The sequence below is a fragment of the Mastigoproctus giganteus genome, chromosome 9 (assembly GCF_048544385.1).
Source record: "Mastigoproctus giganteus isolate SK-2022 chromosome 9, ASM4854438v1, whole genome shotgun sequence".
In the NCBI taxonomy this organism is placed as follows: Eukaryota; Metazoa; Arthropoda; class Arachnida; order Uropygi; family Thelyphonidae; genus Mastigoproctus; species Mastigoproctus giganteus.
The window spans coordinates 33,698,150-33,721,038 of NC_143583.1; the positions used below are offsets into that span (position 1 = coordinate 33,698,150).

The 22,889-nt window shown below is 34.9% G+C and overlaps 1 protein-coding gene across 1 annotated transcript in view; it reads right to left on the bottom strand.

Moving 5' to 3' along the window:
- Positions 1-1,921: 1,921 nt before the first annotated feature.
- Positions 1,922-22,889, bottom strand: part of LOC150080139 (death effector domain-containing protein-like) — a 53,483-nt gene continuing 32,515 nt past the window's right edge. Inside the window, exons 3-4 of the mRNA XM_090381269.1 lie at positions 16,872-17,111; positions 1,922-2,183 (exon numbers count right to left, since the gene is read on the bottom strand). Of these exons, the coding sequence (XP_090237395.1) occupies positions 2,056-2,183; positions 16,872-17,111 (368 nt within the window). The 3' untranslated portion in view covers positions 1,922-2,055. The remainder of the gene's footprint in view (positions 2,184-16,871; positions 17,112-22,889) is intronic.

A 22,889-nucleotide genomic window follows, 5' to 3' on the forward strand; every position in this document is an offset into this window, starting at 1 on the left:
GCCCAATAATGTATACATACTTCAGAACAATTAAATATGTGCATTTATATATAAAGACATGAATTGTGGTTAAGCACTAGACTGGTCCATTTAAAGTATTCAATTTCATTAAATTATTTGCAAAACCTTTCCTTTCTTTAATTGTAATTAACTCAAATCAAATCTGTGATACTGAAAATTACCTATGTTAGAAATTAAAAGAAAAGTAAAGAATTTACAAGTGTGATCTTATATGATAAAATGATATTTATATAACTATTATCTCTCTTCCAGATTTCTATGAGAATATTCAGGAGTTTTCTTTTATGAACTTATGGGCTTTGAAGCTGAAAATAAAACTAGTAAATCCAATTTCTACATGTAGCATGCCATCCAAAAATGATGCACGTGTTCCTAAGTTGCTTTATATCTTTATTTCTCTGGACACAAAGGCCACCTCGTTACTAGTTACAAATGGCCACCCTTAGAAATGAGCAAGAAACAGCCCTGAAAAAAAATTCAAGGCAGCAGCATAAACTGAACTTTAACCCCACCACAGCAAGCTAGAGAGTTTCACACAGTACCCTAGTTTAGCAATTAATATCTTAATATTTAGACATAAAAGAGCCACTGACATATAAATTGCAAATTAAGTTCAGAAAGTAACTATAAAAATGTCAGTAAGCAACTGAAAAAGATGGGGCTGATCTTGAAAGGCTAAACTTTCCATTTGGTGAAAAATAAAAATGATAGTTTTTGAAAATGGTGTTACATGAAGATATGTATGCATGCATGTCTTCTCTTTTTAATTAGTTAACTGCTTTCACCTTCAAAAAATAATAATTTTAGTCATTTGATAATAGCACTGAAATTTATTTTTGCAGTATATTTTCTTTATTCTTTACATTTGGAGTAAGAATCATCAGAATTCTTGCAAAATATTAGTGTACATTGCACAGTTCATAAATATATTTGCGTGATTAGTTTGGCATAGGCGCTCTCTGTGCAAGAAGTACCCTGCTGGGGTCTATTAAAAACTGTTGAACAGTAACTTGGCAGAAGAGGAGAGGCATGAGTTATAATTTTTGCAAAGTTGTAAAAAATAACTGGAGGTAGTTAATATTACTAAACTGATTGCTGCTTACATTTTAGCTATTTTGGGATTTGGTGTTTATACTAAGATCCTGAGTATAATCAATGGAACAAATAAAAAAAAAATTAATAAAAAACAGAATTTTCTTAACAAGATTTATATATTTCACAACAAATATAACTAATCACTTTGAACTATTTAAACTAACTGTAAATGGTACTTTATTTGGTATCTTTATTTTACAGAGGTGCATTACATACATTTGTTATTTCATTTATAAAAATGGACTATTTTACTACTATATTATTATGATTAGGATTGTTTAAGAAAGTTGCACTATTTGTGCAAAAATTCTCCCAAGATTGTATTGTATGAGTGTAAAAGATGCTTTCAGTGGGTAATAAAAACTAAATCATCACTTATAAAGTTCACTAATCTAGAGAGAGAGACAGAAGGGAGGGTCAGTTTAAGACGACATGTTCTCAGCACATTAACTTTCATATCTATGGCCTATTTAACTTACAAAAAATAATGTGTAAATTTTTTTTCTTCTGGATATGTGCCTGAATGTGCACTGCACATAAGCATGGAAATGCACAGGCATCACATAAACACTCTGCAATGCAAATTACAGCAAAAAAGTAATATAGAGTTTTTTAGGACTTTTCATTTAAGATGTGTTCTGTACAAATTGCATAACGAACGACACAAGTGTTCCATAATCTGCACCCCTGCAAAAATAAACATTTCAGTAAAAATAATACATATGCAAATGGTACTGCAAATTATTTCCATTATGAACTTAAAATAACACTACAAAATAATTATAATACATTAATAATTGGCATAAGGGACATAAATGCAAGTCTGTAAGACTGACACTGCCTACCATACCTGGTAGGACAGTACTGCAACAGCAGTGACTCTTGATGTTGTGATATTTCCAATTCTTAAACGGAGAACAAAACCAATAAGAAATTTATTCATTGTTGGTTTAGATTTTTTAGGAGGATACAGCGGCCTTTCTCATAATCTTCTTCATCAACATTCACAAGCAGTTTGATAGCTTCATTGCCTACTGCCTGCTTCAATGTATCTGTGATGAATACTCCTATAATAAGAATTAAGGAAAAAGGGTTACTATGATAAAAAAAAAGTGAATTACTTCTCTTAATTCACTAAAATCCATAAATTAAAATGAATTATCACTCGAGTATTAAAATGAATTATATATCCAAGTATACATATATTTCATTACTAGGAAACAATTTAATTTGGAATTTCATTATTTTGCTTCAATAAAAAAAAAGTAAAAAAAGGCAATAAAAGTTCAGTCCTGGCAAATGCAAAATAAAACATTTTGCTTTGATTAAAATGATATATACTAAAATACCAAAGATTAAGATGCCTTTGTCTCAATAATAAGTTAAAGTACAGGTTGTTCAGAGCAAACAGCTATATGAATGAATATATCGCATTGAATTTTTCTTTTGCCATTCAAATACAAATGGATAAGAGTTGCTAAAGCAATTTTATTTACAAAAACAAACATAATAATGTAGCAATTTTTGACAAAAAGAGACATGCCATAAGAGCACAAAAAAACCTGTGAATATGCCTCAATTCCAAAAATAGCTATAATGCACTGAGTGGCAACTATATTAAATACATCAATCTGTTCCACAAAATGAAGATCCTTCAGTAACAGAATCATTTGTACCATGCAACATAAAGCAGGTGGGCAGATATGTAGGGATGCTGCATGCAAATCGGTGAATGCTGTATGTGTACAATTCACTTTCTATCCTCAAAATTCAATGTAAGAATGGGCAGGATAAGATTCAAGTGACTTTGAACATGGCATGTTCAAATCTCTGTGCATATCTCTGAAATTGCAACCTTTTTTGGGACTTTCACATATAACTGTGTATTGAAAAAAATGGGCCAATTACCAAATAACATAGAGCTAATGGATGTCAACAAAACTTGTGTTAATTAATCTTGAGATCTTTTCTATACCATTCCTAACAGGTCCTCACTTTTCCTAAAATGGAGTTCCCAAACCTTATGCAATATTGAAGATCAAGTTACATTGACCTAACCACAAATTCATTTCAATAAAACAACAGATATCAGTTACAATAACTTGTTGCTTCCTAGCATGGCAAACTGCAATCAATGGCACTTTCATTCATGAAACTGTAAAGTGCCGCTGCAATCAATGACACTTTACAGTTTCATGAGTGTGCACTGCATTATCTTAACTAAGAATTACAACTAAATTTTTATTAACTTATTCTCCATTTTTTTAATCAAACCAGATGTAGCAATTTCTGGATAAGTTAAATAAGTTAGGTTATGAAAAGTAAGAAACAAGGGCAAGAAGTCTCAAAAACCATTCTTTTACTGCTAGAAACTTTACCACAGGTCTGACAAGATTGGTCAAATGACCTAATTGATATTAGTTTTCATTGGCTTTCACTAATCACATCAACAGCATTGGTAGCAATGTTGTTGATGAGCTGCCTGTTTTTCCTTGTTTCTTATTTTCACTAATCTGACTTTCTTTAATGAAAGTGTTACATCTTGTTAGTTTATGAATATGGAGACACATTAATAAAATTTATTTTTAATTTGCAGTTAAGATAAAGTGTTCATAAAATTATCAAGTGCTATTGATTGGTTTGTCATTCTTGCATTGCACTATTGATGGAGCTGATTGCACAAAAATGCCAGTGATGTGCTAGGTGTCACTGTATGCAAGTACACTAATGCAGGTACCCTCCTCTATAAAGGAATTATCACCTCTTTTGTCCCTGTCAGCAAAGTTCCTTTATATATATTGTAGAATGTTATTCTACATGTGAAAACATTTTTCGATTGCCAATATTTTCTTGGAAATATTGGCTTGTGATGCAAGAAAGCAAGCGTATGAGTGTGTGTGTGCATCCACGGTTCTTCTTAGACAGTTCATGTAAAGCTCGTGGACAGAGCCACTTGTCAGAGACAAAAGACAGGAGCAAAAAAAAAGAAACAAAATTAGTGAAACACGTGCCAAAAAGATTGTATGAAGTTAGAGCTGTTGTGCAAGTAATGAAATTATACATTAAATGTTTGCCTGTTCAAAACTAACTGAAGATTTATAAGCTATTATATACTGAATTAACAGACATGAACAAAACTATAACTCTAAATAAAGAAAAGAATGTTAGCTTTAATGCTAAAGGATTCACGGTGTGATCATTAACAGTATCTTCTAACACAGCATTTTTCAACCATTTTTTTTTACAGCAGAACTCCCTTTGCAAACTCAGTATTTTTAACATATTGGAAAAAAAAAAAAAAAAAAGCTATTTTAAATATTAAAATTATTATTAATTTGAATATATAAGTCAGAAGGTCATTTCACTCCCTTCTGCCTTGTGTCACACAAACCTGAATTATACATTTTTATATTTAATTTTTTTTTAGTGGGGGGAAACCCTGCACACCCCATTCTTCAGCATTTTTGATGCATCTTCTGTTAATACAAAGATTTTTAGCTGTCTTCATTTGTCCGTTCAAAAAACATGGTGATGTTAGGTCAACACCAACCTTAGATAATGTTTGACCTTGACTTTTGTTTATTGTCATACTAAAAGCTTCATTGAAAAATGAAGTTATATTCCCCTTCGTTTGAATACACATGAATCTGTGGAATATATGCTTTTGCTCCAGCTCTGTCACCTGTGACGTGTTCACAAACCACACATTTCTTCCTTATTTCCACTACACTTAGTAGTCTTTCGCTTTTCGTATCTTTCCTTTCTTAATTGTGAAGGCTTTAACTTATTTTTTCATATTTTGAAATAATTGCTTTGTTTTCTTCGCTATCAGGACTTTTAAGTGCTGCTTCATACTCAAGATCTTTTCTTCTCAGCCTTTCTGATATGATCTTTCATTTTTCTATTACTGCCATTATTAACAACATTGTTAATAGCTGAAGAAACTTTTGAAAAAACTGAATAGCTGCCTTGAGCTATGCAGAGTTCTAAAAATTAAAAGCACCATAAATATTCTTTTATATACAGAAAAATTTAAAGACTGTAAAAAATTAAGAGTTCGTAAAAACGTCTTTGAATCAATCACTTTGTTGTAGTATGATGCAATAGCAGTTAGCCTGCCTTGTGGAAAGCAAAAAGTGTGCATGTGAAAAAGCAAAATATTCTTTTATACATAGATATATATTTCAGAGAACCTCAATATATTAAAAAATATATATACTAAAAAGAACAATAAGTAAATGTTTGTGGAATCTTTTAGATAACTGGGGAATCCATGGGTTCTGCGAAACTTACTTTGAAATCCACTGTTCTAATAGAGTGGATTTCAGTTATTTGGGCCACCGGTTAATCGGGGCAGCCATTTATTTGGGACAAATCTTAAAAAAACGGAACTCAATCGAGAAAATAGCCAGGGTTTACTTCACTTAATTGGGACAGCATGCCGTTTAAATGGGGCAGGAGACTGCAGCACTGGAGATTACGCTACGATTGTCTCTGAAGGTACCACGTGGTTCGGCCAAAATTCTGGAGGTCACAACCATAAAACAATAAAAACAATTAGCAGTCACCTGTTTATTGGGCTTTTCTGTTAGTGAAATTTATCATAAACGGACAGTAAACACGATCTTACTGAATTTGCAATAACACCGACAGCTGGAATTCTGTGGGTTATTATGGTGAAATGTGTTTACACTTCCATGAAATCTTCAATCATATAAAAAAATTATTTTTCAGAATCTTCTCTTCATTCCTATTTTTAAAGCTTTGTAACTCGTTACTCCGTTCCGACTTGCGCGTATTGTGTTACTTGCAATTTGTGTGTTCCGTGTTCTTTGTTATTGATTGGTTATCTTTTTACTATTTTAAATTTTAACCCCCACCCACAAATGTCAGTGAACGGAAATGTCAACTAGTTCGTATGTACATATCACAGTATGTATTAATTATTCCAATTATCACGTATATTCTTCCGATTTTCACGTATCATTTAATTTTTTTAATTGGTAAGGCAATAAAGGGTAAATTTATGCTTAATATATATCTTTGCTTTTATAGCCTGTGGATAATATTCCTCCTATTTCACTAATTAGAATTGCTGTTTAATACAATTAAAATTCAATTCACAAACATGATCACAATGACTGGCGCTTACTGCACATCGTGTAGTGAACGGTACTTTACTATGTTGAGTTAGTCATAACACGATTTGATTGTACAGTGAACCAATTGTAAAGGGAGGGTACATTGTATTTTTAACTATTTACGTGAAACTTTGGATAATTGGGGCAGCCGCTTAATCAGACCAAAATGCACTGTACGTTCTCAGGTACGTTATTCATTAAAAAGGTACAATGCATACAATGACAATCACTGTAAAAAGGTTAAAGGTTTACCACACACCATTGCATTTAGTGAGAAAGGCATTGTTTTAAGTTAGTAGTTGTGAAAGTATTCACACTGTTGTTAAAGATTCTGATGTATAGTCAAACTTGAAGAATACAGTACAAGCAATTTAAAAACGAATTTTGTGCATCTTTATTGCCTTAAATGAATATAATTACATAAAATGCTCCCTGAACTCATAAATAAAAGGTTATATTAATTCACATAAAAAACAATTAGAATCTGTTGTGAAATTTAAAAATGGTTAGAAAAGGACAAACCCACTGAAATTTTTGATCTGTTGTTGTTTGAAGTTTTACTTTGCCAACACACAACACTATTTTTGACAAAACATGACAAGCTGTCCTAGCAGCCATACACTATTCAGAGAACTTATATCAGACTTGTAAAGTTCTTTCAAAATTATTCATTATAAACTACTTGATGATAAAAAGGACAATGAGATTTAAAATCTTAGCATTATTGGCATCCAATTTGTGTTTTTTTATCCTAACGAATAACATGTTTATTTTTTCCTAATGTAGGTATACATCAATAATATTCCTTTGGCCAAACATAGCTCCTACCTCCAAAAGCATACTAATCTCAGGAAAAATGGAATAATTATGTACTGTATTTATGATCTTTCCTTAATTTAGAAAAAAAAAAAAAAAAAAAAAAACTAAATAAATAAAATCATTAATTTATATTATATATGCTAGCTAAAATGAATGTATAAATAAATATCGTAAAATTGTATAATAAATATAAAAAATAAGTATGTACAATTAAAATTGGAATACGATACTAATTAAAATGTTGCAATACAGGAGTGCCGTTGACAAATATATATACTGTCTTTATTGACAGTTGTTTTTACAAATGGTAAGCTTTTAAATGTGGAACCAGACATGTTGATACAACCTAGGGTAAGATAAAATAATTCAAAATTCTTCTTCTTTATCTTCGCCTTCTTCCCACGTTTATATGAAATCGGCATTTCCATCCTTAATTCTTTTCCTCCAGTCCTCCCTATCCTGGGCTTCCTCTCTCCTCCCTCTTTTAAATCCTCTGCCACCTTGTCCTTCCATCTCACCTTAGATCTCCCCCTCTTCCTCTTCCCTATCACCTCCAACTTTTCGCACCTCTTCCCCACATACTCCTCACTTTTTCGTTCCACATGTCCAAGCCACCTCAACCTAGATTCCTGCATTTTTTTTACTCAGAGGCCACACCTTAACCGTACCTCTGATGTAGTCATTTCTTATCCTGTCCTTCCTCGTCACACCACACATCCATCTTAGCATCCTCATCTCCGCCACTTCCATCTCCTTCTCCTGGGCCCTTGTAATCGCCCATGCCTCAGCACCATACATCAATGTGGGTCTAACCACAGTTTTATACAATCTGCCCTTCATTCTGCAATTTACTTTCTTATCACACAGCACCCCACTCATCTTACTCCAGTTCAACCATTCACATTGCACTCTATGCTGTATTTCTGCACTCAATCCTCCATCCCTCTCAACGTTCAATCTCAGATACTTAAATTTCGAAACTGATGGTAGCTTTTCCTCCTGCAGTTTAATAGAACTCTCATCTTCTCCATTCAATGCCATATATTCTGTCTTTGTTCTACTTATCCTCATACCTCTCTCTTCCAACGCTTTCCTCCAATTTCTTCTCTACAGTTCTTGGGATGGTTCGCACAGTATGATATCATCCGCGAACAGCATGCTAGATAAAATAATTCAAAATAATAACTTAAAGTAATCTCCCCCTCCCACAACACACATGCTCAGCCACTGCTGAACAAAAGTCAATGTTCGATATGGCACCTATCATTTTCCCAGACAATCCTTAAGATGACTCTTTGCCTCAATGTATCTTGCATAATTAAAAACATTCAACGTTGTGAATAAGATGCTCTGAGGGGACCAGTGTCTTCAGTGGAATCCCTTTAGGATCTCATTCAAGACAGTGGATCATTCAAAGAAACATCATTTATAACAACCTTTTGATCTTCTATAATTTAATCAACCATTTATCCACTGTAGTATCTTCACACAAATGACAATTATTTTGTTAACATTTGAAGAAAAATGTGCACTTTTTTATATATACAGTAAACCCCTGCTATTCGCGGGGGTTACATTCCTGAGAAAGCTGCAAATACCGAAAACATGAATACTGAGTTATGGCTCCCATAGTAATAAAGGGGTTCCGTTCCAAAGTATGAAATATATAAGAAAAACTAGTCTAAAATTTTGTCTATGTATGTATTATATGTACCTTCATAATATGACTATGTACATAGACAGTACATAGTGAAATGCAAGCATATGGCATCGAAATGAAAATAAGAAACAATTTAATATTAAATATAATATTTATTAGAAATTTCAAACAAATCTTTCAAATCAGCGTCTTTGCTAGCTAAAAAACTTATCCCGCCAGTGCTATCACCAGTTTCGCTAAATTGTTGATAAAGGAGTTTTGCCTTTTCACGAATGATGAGTGAACTTAACAGAATTTTATTTTGAGTTCGGTCTTCTATCCACAGATTTAAAGCCTTTTCCATTTTTTCTAATTTAACGTCAGTAGTTACAGAGCAAATTTTTGAAGCAATTAGCGCGTTTTCACGGACACTACGGCAGATTTTTTCTTCTGATTTCTTGATTGATCGTACCGTTGACTCATTGATTTTATAATGTTTTGCCACCGAGGAGACACTTTCACCATTAGAAATTTTGTCTAATAACTCAATTTTATTCACTAATGTCATCACCTTCTTTGATCTTTTCACATTCCCTTGTTATTCGTAGCCATATTTTTGTACGGGTTAGAAAGAACTTGTCCACAATAAAGTCACTTTCTTCCATTAACACACTCGAAAACGTCTGTTTTACAATGCAAAACGGTAGATTTATCACTTTTGTAAGAATATCAATTTATAAATTTAAACAATTTATAAGCATATAAATTAAAAGCAAACGACGAAACCTTCCATGACAAGCGCATAACACATACTGAACAAGGATTAGCGAGAAACATCCACGCTCGCGATTTTGTCATCCCTCTCCCCCACCACCTACTGAGCGCTATTTTGACCGGGAAAGATAATTTTAGCCACGCCCATGTTTTTTTTATGGCGGAAAATGTTCAGGGCGCTTTAAAATTCACATTTTTTCAGGTTTCGTTTTATATTAAATCAGCGACCGCGAACATGCGAAACCGTGAATACAGATACCGCAAATAGCGGGGGTTTACTGTATATATCAAAACTGCTGACAAGTTATAATACATATTTTTTTTTTGGTAAGAATTACTTTTACTTCATGGCTATTAAATAAAACCTCATTTGCAACATTATGATATAATATTCCTGTTAAGCCTTGTTGGCTGCAGAGGTTACTGCTGAGATTTTACAAGAAACAGGTAGAGCAACCAGACATTTTTCAATTGTATAGTCTGAATGAACTGCTTACTTATAAGCTCAACATACAGTTATACCTTGAATTTCTTTAAGCTATCAACTTCCATGACAGATGGAAGTTTGTTCCAGCAATCAACAACCCGCTGGCTAAACGCAAATTTCCATACATGTATTCTATAACTGTCTTTCCTCAATTTGAATTTATGGCCCCTCAGGTTTGTAATCTGAGCAAGAGAAAGAGTCCATCAGAATTGAGCCTGCTCAACCCATTCAAGGCCTTATACACCTCAATCAGATCACCTTGCAGATGCCTAGTCTCCAGATGCTGGAATTTGCAGAACTTAAGCCTTTCTTGGTAAGACCCCCCCCCCCTTCATTCCCCTCACCAATCTTGTTGCCCTTCTCTGTACTCATTCAAGAAACTCTACATCCTTCCTAAAATGAGGCCCCTATTTGCAATATGTATAGAGTGAATAGCTGTTTGAAAGAAAAGTAATGCTGAGAGAAAAGGAGAAAGCCATTTTTTTTAGATGAAGAGGAAGCAATATTTATAATATGCTTATGCCAAAAGAGATTAAAAGTCAGGGTAACCCCCAATCGAGATTGATCTTGTCTAGAAATCAGAGCGTCATCGAATATAAGCATAGGAGCAAAAGAATCCTTTTTGCAAGATATGACAGGACTGAAATTAACTAAGTTATCCCACTGGAGAATTACCCGATGTTCAGCATAAGATAATGAAGACAAGGAATTGGTAGTTGATATTCGAGAAGTTGAAGCTATTTGTGCAGGGTAAGGTTTCTCAAACCGGAAGGTGGAATGCAATGTGCTATTATCAGCAAAACTATGGATAGCATTTTCGGTCAATAGAAGGTCATTAATATACAAGAGGAAAACGTGGGAGAAAGAACTGAACCTTGGGGAACACCATCATTAGTGGAGAAGTTAGAAGACAAAACCATGTACCATTAGCCACAGTGAGTGGTCAGAGAGAAAACTGGATAACCAATTACAAAAAAACAGTTGAAAATCATAAGATGGAAGTCTATTTAAAAAACCTTTAGCCTAACACGATCAAAATCCTTTGAAATGTCAAGAGCTACTGCTTGAATTCATCCAAACTTTACCACTGAATTTGTCCATAGACGGGTAACAACATAAGCCAGAATATCACGAGTGGATCGACACTGATGGAATCCATACTGGCGATCGCTGATCAGACTGAAGGTTTCTAGATAGTTTAAGAGTTGGCAGTTAATTTATTTTTCCATCACTTTAAAAAGAGAAGTAATTGAATGGGACAATAACTGGTTGGGAGGTATTGTCACCCTTTTTAGGAACTGTCTGGATATGAGCAAATTTCCAAGCAGAAGGAAAAAACACCTTAGGAAGGAGAAAGTGAAAAAAGATGACAGAACAGGAGCTCAGGTTTTGAGAACAAGTGGAGAAATACCATCAGGACCTGGAGCTTTCTTAGCATCAAGATTTGTCAAAATCCTTCTGACATCCTTTTGACAGAAGACCACAGGAGGCATTGAATGGAGCGTGTTGGGAATGGTGGGAGGTGTTTTACCAAGATCATTAATACATGAGTTGGAAAAAAAATGGGATGCTAGCAGGTCAGCTTTATCCTTGGCTGAAGTGACAACAGAACCATCTGGTTTGGACAGAGGTGGAAGCAGAGATGGGCAAAAGTTGCGGCCAATAGCTTTGGCAAGAGACCTTCTGTGGCCATAATGCACCTCTCCAAGTTTTTGCATTTTACACTGATCCAAGCCCAAGGCTGGATTCGAACCCGCGACCTTTGGGTTGCCAGGCAGGCACTTTACCCACCTGGCTAGCCCGGTCGGCTACCCTTGGCTTGTTTTTTTTTTTTTTTTTTTTTTTTTTTTTTGTTTTTAGGAGCATTAGCAACTAAGGCCATATTGCTCCAGGATATGCGGTGGTCATTCCCTGACCTTTCCGCATCCTTCGTATTTGGTGGTGACAGGCTCGAGCCCCGGTCTAATCAAGAAGCGTGTGCTATGCACTGCTGCTGCTCCTTCCCACCTGGCTATGGAGGTGCCGCTATCCTTGGCTGAAGCAGCAGTAGTGGCATGTGATGCAAGAAAGCAAGTGTATGAGATTATGCAGCATCAGCCAAAAAAAAAAAAAAAAACACACCATTCCCTCCAAATGCCTGTCCAGTTCCTCCTTAAATTTATTTAACCTATCAACTTCCACAACGACAGATGGAAGTTTGTTCCAGCAATTAACCACCCGCTGGCTAAAGGCAAATTTCCACACATCTATTCTACATTTCTTTTCTTAATTTGAATTTATGCCCCCTTAGGTTCGTAATCTGAACAAGTGGAAGGATCCCATCAGAATTCAGCGTGCTCAACCCATTCAAGGCCTTACACACCTCAATCAGATCACCACGCAGGTGCCTAGTCTCCAGCCACTGCAATTTGCAGAACTTAAGCCTCTCTTGGTACGAGGATCCCTTCATTCCTCTCACCAATCTCGTTGCCCTTCTCTGTATATGCTCAAGCAAATCTACATCTTTCCTAAAATGAGGCCTCCAGACCTGCACGCAGTACTAAAAGTGCGGCCTGACCATTACCTTATACAGAGGGACAATCAACTCCTTCTCCCTGCTAGCAAAATTCCTATATATCATTGACAAAACCCCATGACCTGCCCTGGCCGCCTGTCTGCATTGCTCAGAAAACTTCATATCTGACTGCACAATTACTCCCAGGTCTTTTTCATTTTCTACCACCATAAGTGTAGTACCACACAGTTGGTATGTTTCTCTGGGGTTACTTCTACCCATATGCAGTACTTTGCATTTGTCAAGGTTAAACTTCAGTTGCTACTTCTTAGCCCATCTGCCCAAATTATCTAGATCCTGTTGTAGTAGCACACTGCCATTACTGTCATTAACAACCCTGAAAACCTTTGTATCATCTGCAAACTTCGACACTAAGCCTGATATACCTTCATCAATATCATTAATAAATATACAAAACAACAGTGGACCGAAAACCGAACCCTGTGGGACTCCACTAATAACATTAGTCCACGAAGAGAAAGCATCCAATAATTACCACCCTCTGTCTTTTCCCACTCGACCACCCTTTTATCCATTGTAGTAATTTACCCTTAATACCATTCTGCTCCAATTTGTACAATAGTCTTCCATGCGCAACAGCGTCAAAAGCTTTCCTGAAATCCAAATATACGATATCAAAATTATTTTTTGCATCCAGTTCCTTTGTAACCACATCATAATATCCTATGAAATTTGTCAGACAAGACTTTCCCTTAACAAACCCATGCTGTGCCTGAATTATTGCTGCAGTCTTGTCTAGATGATCCTGCAATGCATCTTTAACCAGTGACTCCATTATTTTACCCAGAACAGAAGTTAAGCTAACTGGTCTGTAATTACTTGTGTCACCTTTCCATCCCCCTTTGTTATTTTTATTTTATTTTTTTTTTTTTTAGGAGCATTCTCTGACCTTTCCGCATCCTCCGTATTTGGTGGTGACGGCATCCCCCTATGTGAATTGGGGATACATTTGCACATCTCCAGTCTGTGGGGACCTCCCCTGAGTCCAAGGATGCTCTCATAATTATGGCTAAGGGTTTGCTTAGTTGCTTTGCCGCTTCCTTTAATATAACTGGATAGATCTCATCCACCCCAGGTGCCTTTCTTATGTTTAACTTCAATAATTTCTCCTCCACTTTTGGAGGAGAAATTATTGAAGTTAAACATAAGAAAGTTTGCTCTCAGTTATTACAAAATCATTAAGGACCCTGCTACAATTTGATAACCTTCTGCCATTTGCAAACCTTAACTCCTCATGTGTGAATGTAGATGCAAAATACTCATTCAGTTTATTTGCTATCTGAGTAGGATCATCAACAGCCGAACCATCAATATCCAGTGGACCAATCAGATTCATCCCCTTCCTTTTAGAGTTTATGTAAGTAAAGAAACCCTTGCTGTTTTTCTTAGCATCTTTTGCCAAAGATTTCTCGTAATCTGCCTTCGCCTGCCTAACCTCCTTTGTGACCTGATTACAGACTAGCTTATATCTGCATAGGCTTCTGATTTACCTTGATAATTTATATGCATCCCATGCATTTTTCTTTTCTGTCACGAGTCTCATTAGTTCATTTGATAACCATTTAGGCAACAACATTTCTTAATAGGTATGAAACTTTTAGTAGCATCCACGATTAATTCCTTGAATGCTTCCCACTTAGAATTTACTTTTGGTAACATCATCAGTTGATCCCACTGTACAGAATTTAAAAACTGTCTGAGACCACTGTACTCACCTTTACGAAAGCAAAATCCCTTTCCTTTGCCCCTGATGGTAATTATATCTTTAAGTAAATCCCACATCAGTACACTGTGATCACTGCCACCTTGTGGTTCCTTTATCTGCAAATTCTTAATACACGAATGATCACTGCTGATAACCAGATCAAGAGTATTACCCTCTTTGGTTGCGTCTCGAACATGCCGCTGCAGAAAACAATCATCTAATAAATCCACAAAAGTCTTACTAGTGTGTGAGTGACCAACCCACAAGTTCCAGTCAATATCTGGGAAGTTAAAATCCCCCATTACAAGACATTCTGATTTACTAGCCCACGATTTCTCTGTATAATTGTTCATTGTACTCAGTAAGGTCATTAGGCCTATAACACACTCCTACTCTTTTTTGCTTTCACAGTGCTTATGTCAACAGAACCATCTGGTTTTAACAGAAGTGGAAGCAGAGATGGGCAAGAAGCAAGTTTTCTACCCTTAGCCTGTTCAAAATCTAGTTTGGACTGATTAATAACTGCTTTACAATTGTTGCGAACTTTGGTGTAGGCAGAAAATGAATCTGAAGATTGGAAACAAGCCAATTACGACATACAACGTTTTTCTCTTGAATTCAGCCTTGGCACACTTAACATACAGTTATACACTGTATGACAATACTTTTGTACCAGTCATAATCAGAAAATGCTTTGGTACCCATCTTTGCCTTTTTTTTTTTTTCAAAAGAAAAGACCTTACCAGTTCACTGCCAGCACAAAATTTATTTATATGAACACAAGCAAAAATCAGAAACACAATCTAAAAATTATCGTGGTTTAAAATTACTTCTCTGAGCATAGTATTTAAAATTTTATACATTCAGACCATAAGTATGAAATGATAAACATGCCAACTAAAAAGTTAAGGTGTGATCAAAAAGTTGGGGGACTGAACTAATATTTGGTAGATAAAGTTTATCAGCTATTCAGATGTGCCTACTTCCTTACAGTCTCCTTAACACTGCATACACTAATTCAAATGCTTCAACTTCTTAGAAGCGCTACTAATAGGCTTCTTTATTCATTTCCGATAGTTCCTGTCACATTCAGAATAATTTTCTTGGTGGCGGAAAATCTGTGAACTCACTTTTCCAACTTTTTCTCTCAATAGCATCATAATTGGCATAGAACCATTTTGCAGTATTCCTAGTTCACAGTGAACATGCAGGACAACTTTATAATGAACAAAGCTTCATGAGTCAAAAAATATGATAAGCATGATTTTCACATTTCGTCAAGGATTGTTTTGCTTTTTTTGGCGCTGGAGAATGTGGCATCCTCTACTGTGAGGATTCCCTTCCCCTGGGTCACAGTCCTACACCTATGATTCATCACCACTAACACCAGAAAAAAAAAAAAAAAGTGTGTATCACCAGTAGGACACTCAAAAAGATCCCAACATGCGAGAACTCTTTCTATAATCAGGGAGTATGCAAGGTCAAACTTAGTTGAAATACATTCAATTCCCAAATTGTGTGTTAAAATTGATTGTTATGTCCCATAAGAAATACCAGTTTTACTAGCAACATGGATGGTTAAATGTCAATTGTTCCTGATCAGATCAGAGGCACGAGTGACTGAATCATTGGTTTTTTAAGTTGAAGGGTAGCAAGAGCAAGGATCATCCTCATGAGACATGCAGCTTGCTTTAAACTTTGTGAACCACAGAAAAGCTTTTGAATAACATTGCATCTTCTCTGAAAGCTGTTTATTTCATTAAAATTTGCCTCAAATTTTGAAACAAAAGGGTGATGAAAACTTGCTGCTCATAAAATCAGTCATTTTAAAATGTAATAAGACACAAAATGCCTTCCATTCAATGTGCACTAATTTAGCTTGGCTGCAGGTAAATGGGCAATTCATGCACTACTACATAAATGAATCACTGAACATGTAACAAGTTGCAACTCACTCCATGAGGTCGCAATTTCAAGATACAAAGTCACTCCCAGAACTTTTGATTGCATCTCATACGCACATTCTTTGTATCTACTGCCCAAATATGTGAATCAAATTTACAAGATGAATTAGTCACTAAGGAATTTTTAAATTATGTAACAAATAAAAAACTCATTTTAATGCAAATTGAAAACCAAAATTAAACATCTGGCTTTAATTTTTGAAAAATTAAAGATATTGTTTAAAGTTTATTAGCTCTAACATTTAATTTAATTGATATTAATGCTACAGAACTAAGACAGTTTTGTTACATCGTGCAACAGTGCCAACTAGATGCATTTCAATTTTTGAACATTCTTCTTCAGCCGTATATAGTTTGGGAAAGCTGAAGCATGTGGCACTGATGCTTGCATGGTGGGAGACAGCAAAAAATCAAGGTGCAATGGATAGTTGCCCACTTTGTCCAGTGGACAAAGTAATGCTGGCTATAATTTAGAGAATTAAGCAGAACTGTGAATCCAGTACACATCTTTATACAGCTTGACCAGATTATATAATATTCTGTTCAAAAATATAAACATTCAAAACTGGCAAACCTAAGTTATTGGTATAATTATACAATATTACATAATAGGTTTCAAGGCACCCAAATACAAGAATCATAACCGCTTACCTTTTAGGGCTTCCAGCAGAGAGCCATTGAGGTAATCTCGCCAAAAGGCATCTAAGTATGTAATTTCTGAGAATTTAATGTCACAAACAATATAGCCTAGGTCTCGAGAGCGTAAAATGGTATTGGCTTGAGAAAAACATTCAAGTTGGCGTTCGACAGGATCAGGCTTGTTGGACGATACAATACCTTGAAGAGCAGTTTCATAATTACAATATTCTGCTCTAACCCTAAGTCGAACATCTGCAAAAAATAATAAAAAAATAAATAGAAAAAAATAAAAATCATAATAATAAACCCGGGAGAAATTTATGATACTTTAAAGATGGAATATACATGAAATTAAATTCAAGTATTTTAATGAAACATTATCAAAAAGGTTATCCATGAGAAATAAGTGGTAATGAATCAAAATACAGCGACTGAGGGTTTCAAAAGACAAATAACTAAAAATGCTTCATTCCATCTTTTAACATAAAAATTCACTCACTATAATATTTTACTAATATTCACTCAAATTCCAACTTAATAGCAACTCAGGATTGCAAAATAAAAGCCAAGTCTCCCATTTCAGTGAAATTGCTAACTGAAGAGAGAGGGGTGGCCACCAGAAAGATGCAGGCAGATGGTAAAGACAAAGATTCTTAAAAATATTCTAAATTACCTTGTTCAGACGCAGTAACTTGGAAAGCAGTACAGGGCTTGTGAGTTCTTATAACAGTAAGCTAGAATTTCTCTACGGGACCATGGGAAAAATAATGGGAAATTTACTGAAGATTTGTTCAGAAAATCCTAAAACTAATTAAATATACATTTGAAAATTCCAGGGGAAAGAATATTCGTGGGATGTGCAAAGTATACAGGGAATGAAAAAAAAAAACCTGATTCTCAAACATACAGATGTTGAAACCATCTGGATATCAAGTCACCCCAATACATATTTACATAAAGCAACAGTGAATGTGTTAAATTAATAAATGTCAATATAACAGGAATATTAGAAACACTATGCTGTTCATCTTTATTAGATGCAGGTTTTGAGTATAGTACAGTGGATTCCGGTTATTTGGGCAACCGGTTAATCGGGGCAGCCGTTTATTTCGGGCAAATCTTAAAAAACAGAACCCAATCGAGAAAATAGCCAGGATTTACTTCACTTAATTGGGACAAAATGCTGTTTAATCGGGGTAGAAGACCGCAGCACTGAAGATTACCCTACGATTGTCCCCAACCGTACCACATAGTTCGGTCGAATTTCTGGAGGTCACAACCATAAAACAATTAGCAGTTACCTGTTTATCGGGCTTTTGTGTTAGTGAAATCTATCATAAACTGATAATAAACTCTATCTTATTGAATTTGCGATAATACCGACAGCTGGAATTCTGTGGGTTATTATGGTGAAATGTGTTTACACTTCTATGGATTTTTCAGGCTCTTCTCTTCATTCCTATTTTTAAAGCTTCGTAATTTGTTACTCCGTTTTCACTTGCGTGTATCGTGTTATTTGCAATTTGTGTGTGTGTGTGTGTGTGTGCGCGCGCAGTGTTCTTTGTTATTGATTGCTTATCTTTTTACTGTTTTAAATATTAACCCCCACCCACAAATGACATTGAACAGTACGTATTAATTATGCCGATTATCACGTATATTCTTCCAAATTTCACGTATCATTTAATTTTTTAATTGGTAAGGTAATAAAGGGTAAATTTGTACTTAATATACCTTTATTTTTATAGCCTATGGATAATATTCCTCCTATTTTCACTAATTAGAATCGCTGTTTAATACAATTAAAATTCAATTCACAAACATGATCACAATGACCGGCGGTTACTGCACATCGTATAGTGAACGGTACTTTACTATGTTGAGTTAGTCATAACACGATTTGATTGTACAGCGAACCAATTGTAAAGGGAGGGTACATTGTATTTTTAACTATTTTACGTGAAACTTCGGATAATTGGGGCAGCCGCTTAATCGGGCCAAAATGCACTAGTCCCGATGTGTCCCAAATAACCGGAATCGACTGTATTTGCTTAAGAGAAAGACACAACAAAAGGAGTTGTTTCTTCTGATCAAAAAGTACAGTTTTAAGAAGAGCATATTTAGTCAGTAGAAATATCAGAATACTACTGAATCACTCTAGTGTGACAAAGAGTGGAACAACAAAACAGTAGGAGTGTGCTACGGACCTAATGAATAAGCTGCACATAATTATTAACTTACACACAACTGGTACAGGCAAGCAAATCAGAATGTTACTATGGTGGACTAACTTCCCAGAGGTCGGGACTTGTGAGTAGGTACTTGCCTAGTAACTGTTGGTCATTAAACTGTCTGGATGATGACTTCTACTTTTAAGTTGTTAGGAATGCCACCAGGGAGACCATCACACTTTATTTGATCATTATTAAAGATTTATCTACTATTAAAAAATTAAGTTAAGAAGCCACTTGCCAACAATGACTAACATTTTGGTATGGAAGTATCAAGGTTTTTATTTTCTTAAAGGAGATTACATTGGCTTTAGACATCATTTGAGGTGAATAACACTAACACCTGAAATTCTTTAGAGATAAAGATACTAAATGGGTAATATTTGAGCAAATAATTCTAGACTCTACATACCCTTTACATTAAATAGATATGACACAAGATGGACAACCAAAGAACAGATGAAATAAAGGCTGCCTGGGATATCTACTGATTATCAGAAGACCCTGCTCAATATGGAATGTATATAGTTTTTAACTCCTCAGAGGGTGTGTAACATTTTGAAATGCTGTCATGTGCAAGGAGATTGAGCAATCCCTAATTTTAAAAACTCTTAAATCGCAACCATTTTCCAATACGTCCTATTAATTTTTCCCCCCCATTCTCAATGATTGCTGATTATGAACTCTGAAAACAAAGTATCATTTTTAGAGTAGCTTTTTTTCATTTCTCATTCCTGTTAGTAAAGAAACTAAATGTCAGAAAACAGTATGTCAGAATATCTAATATCATATTCATATCTGCCTCAATTATAATAAAATTTTTAAATATATAACTCTGAAAAGGAACAACAGCATATTGAAATTCATCATTTATTATTCTCATCAAAAATCTAAAATTTCAAGTACATATCTGGAGTAGTTATTCTTGAAGAATTTTTTTAAATAATCCAAATTTTATTTTTTAAAAAAACTAACCTAGCAATCTTTCAACAGAACACGCTGTGAAGAACAAGCTGTTAAGTAAACAAATAAAAGCAGTTTTATTTCTTTTTTGTAAGTTGTTTGCATGATTCCCTGCTGTCTGTGTTTAAAGTGTGTGAAAAACACACTTCAAAGAGTAAAAAAAAATGGTCACACATTGTAACAAATAGTCAAATGAGGCCCATGTGTGACTATTTGTTTACAAATAGTCACACACAGTCCTCATTTTTCGTGGCTTGTCACAATTGATGTGCAATTGACTCCTAAAAAAATTGTGCGAGTTACAAAAGTAATGGCTTCTTTCAAAAATATTAGGACTAACCAAAACAGTGTTAATTATTTTTAAGATGCATTTTGCTGCCTAGTTACAACAGATAAATAGATGATATTATTACCAGAAACTTTATCATAGTTTTACTTGAAGATACTTAGGCTCTCATCAGGTTAGGACATTCTTTCTTTCTTTGTTTTCAAAAGCCCTAAAAATCTTGGGGATTGGCTCAATCCCAATTGAGGTTACAGCAAGTTAATCAAGGAGCAAAACAGGCCAAGGCAGATTACGAAAAGGATGTGGCAAAGAAGTCTAAGAATGATATTGGAATTTTTTACATATATAAGCACTAAAGGAAAGTAATGAACTATGTTAGCCCACTAAAGGAGAGCAGTTGGATTAGTATAGACCAGTGGTTCTCAAACTGTAGCAAAGAAGGCTCCATTTCAGCATAAATATTTTTTGTAGAGCCCTACACTTAACAAAATTATTGCTATGCTGTAAATTCTCCCAGTTTTTAAATAACTTTTGGACTTTAATCGAATATTCCCCGAGAATCTCTATGGAAACCCATGGAGTCCTGGACCACAATCTGAGATATGCTGATATAGATGATTCCAAGTAGATAGCTGTTGAGGTGAACAAGTTCTTTGCACCTATATTCACACTGCACTATTCTTTACATGGAGTGGTGACAGACTAGAAGACATTTCTGTTGCCACAGTGAAATGTGTTATAGTCTGCTGGCTATAATACATTTGTATGATGATGGTGATATACTTTTCAATTGGAGAAAATTCCTAGTTCAGCTAACAGTTATTCAGTATGTAACAAATTTTTGTTTATTGGGGGAGGGGACTCTGGTGGAGAAATTATTCTGTTAAAAGTGAAGAAAGCATATCTAACTGATTAGACTGAAAGAAGTAGCTAAGATGGTCACTCTATAATAATGGAGACATCCTTAGATTTGGGGAAGATAAACAAGATTGGTGCAGGTGACCTTGTAGTGTAGGGTCACTTTGAAAATGATGATATAAGGGAATTGCAACATGGTTTTATTAAGGGAGGATCTTGTCTGGCTGACCTGGTAAGGTATTATGAAGTAGTCACAAATAAATTGGATGCAAGGGATCTGATATCACAGTAACTGATATCATTTACTTCAAGTTTTAGAAAGCCTTATGACAGTCTCACATCAATTCCTTGTGTGCAGGTTGGCAAAGTGTGCCACTGGAGATAGGATAACACAGTGAATAAAGGGATAGTTGACTGGTAGAAGACAGAATGGTTATGAATGGCCAGTGCTCCAAATAGGGCAATGTTATGTTGGGGTTCCTGAGATTCTGTACCAGGACTATTGTTTTTAATTTCCATTAAATGATACTGATGATACTGGCTGACTCGTTAGAAGTGAGTCAGTTAAATTAATATATACAGTTATTTTGACTAGTTTATTGCTAGATAACCAGCAAATAAAAACCTTAAAGCAAATTATATGGTTGTAAGCAGAGGCGCTGTCAAGAATTTTTCTATGGAAGATAGGATACCAGTTATGAAGATATAAAAATAAGCAAATGGTTTTCTTAATAAAAGTTCACATTCTGTATGAATGTGCACACTTCCCAATACAAAAAAGATAAACATACCAGCCAGAGAATGTCCCTTCCATTTCAGATTTTTTAAGAGGCTGCTAATTTTCTGGGGAGGAGAAACATTAATGATCATTATTTATCTAAAGGATAGGCATTTAGAATACTATAACTTGGCACTATTGAAACAGGACTAAGGTTAACAAATTTCCACTCATTGTCTTTTCATTTCTTCCACAAGCTTCCTGGGAAGCCATCTGGCACTTATCTTTCTGTACCTGAGCTTGGACAGAAAGCACTGAATGTACTTTAGAAATCTCTAAAGTTGCATTGTACAACTGTGTGATCTGATGGTCAGAACAAACAAGTTTATCTGCTTTTTTTTGTTTATGTACTTGTCAGTCGATGCTACCAATTGTCCACTTTCTGCTAAATGACAACTTTATTACGTTTCACTCATAAAATCCAAGATGAACAATGCTGACGATTTAGTCCTTATACACAGCTGGTAACCACTAATGAATTTTAGAAGGTTTAAGTATTTTTGACTGTCAAAGTCAACAGCTCCACTTTGTTCAAACCAAGCATTCAAAGATGCTTCCATTTAAAATGTCATAACCTGTAAATTAATAATCATACAGAAATACCATTGTAATGTACTAACTATGAGGAGGATTCAAAAATCATTTGTATTCATCTAGAACTATGGCAGCTACACAAATTTTGGTTTCAATCTGACTATTTTTTTTTTTTTTCTTTGCAGTACTTTGCATGAAGTGTCACAATGGATAAAGTGGAATACAGATCAGTGATTCAGTTCCCCTTTCTGTAAGGGAAAACACCTAATGCAATCCAGGAAGAAATGGTCATTACTTATGGAGAAGACTGCCCAGGTTACAGTGTTGTATATTGGTATAAACAATTCAAATGTGGAAGAACCTCAGTGCATGATGAAGAA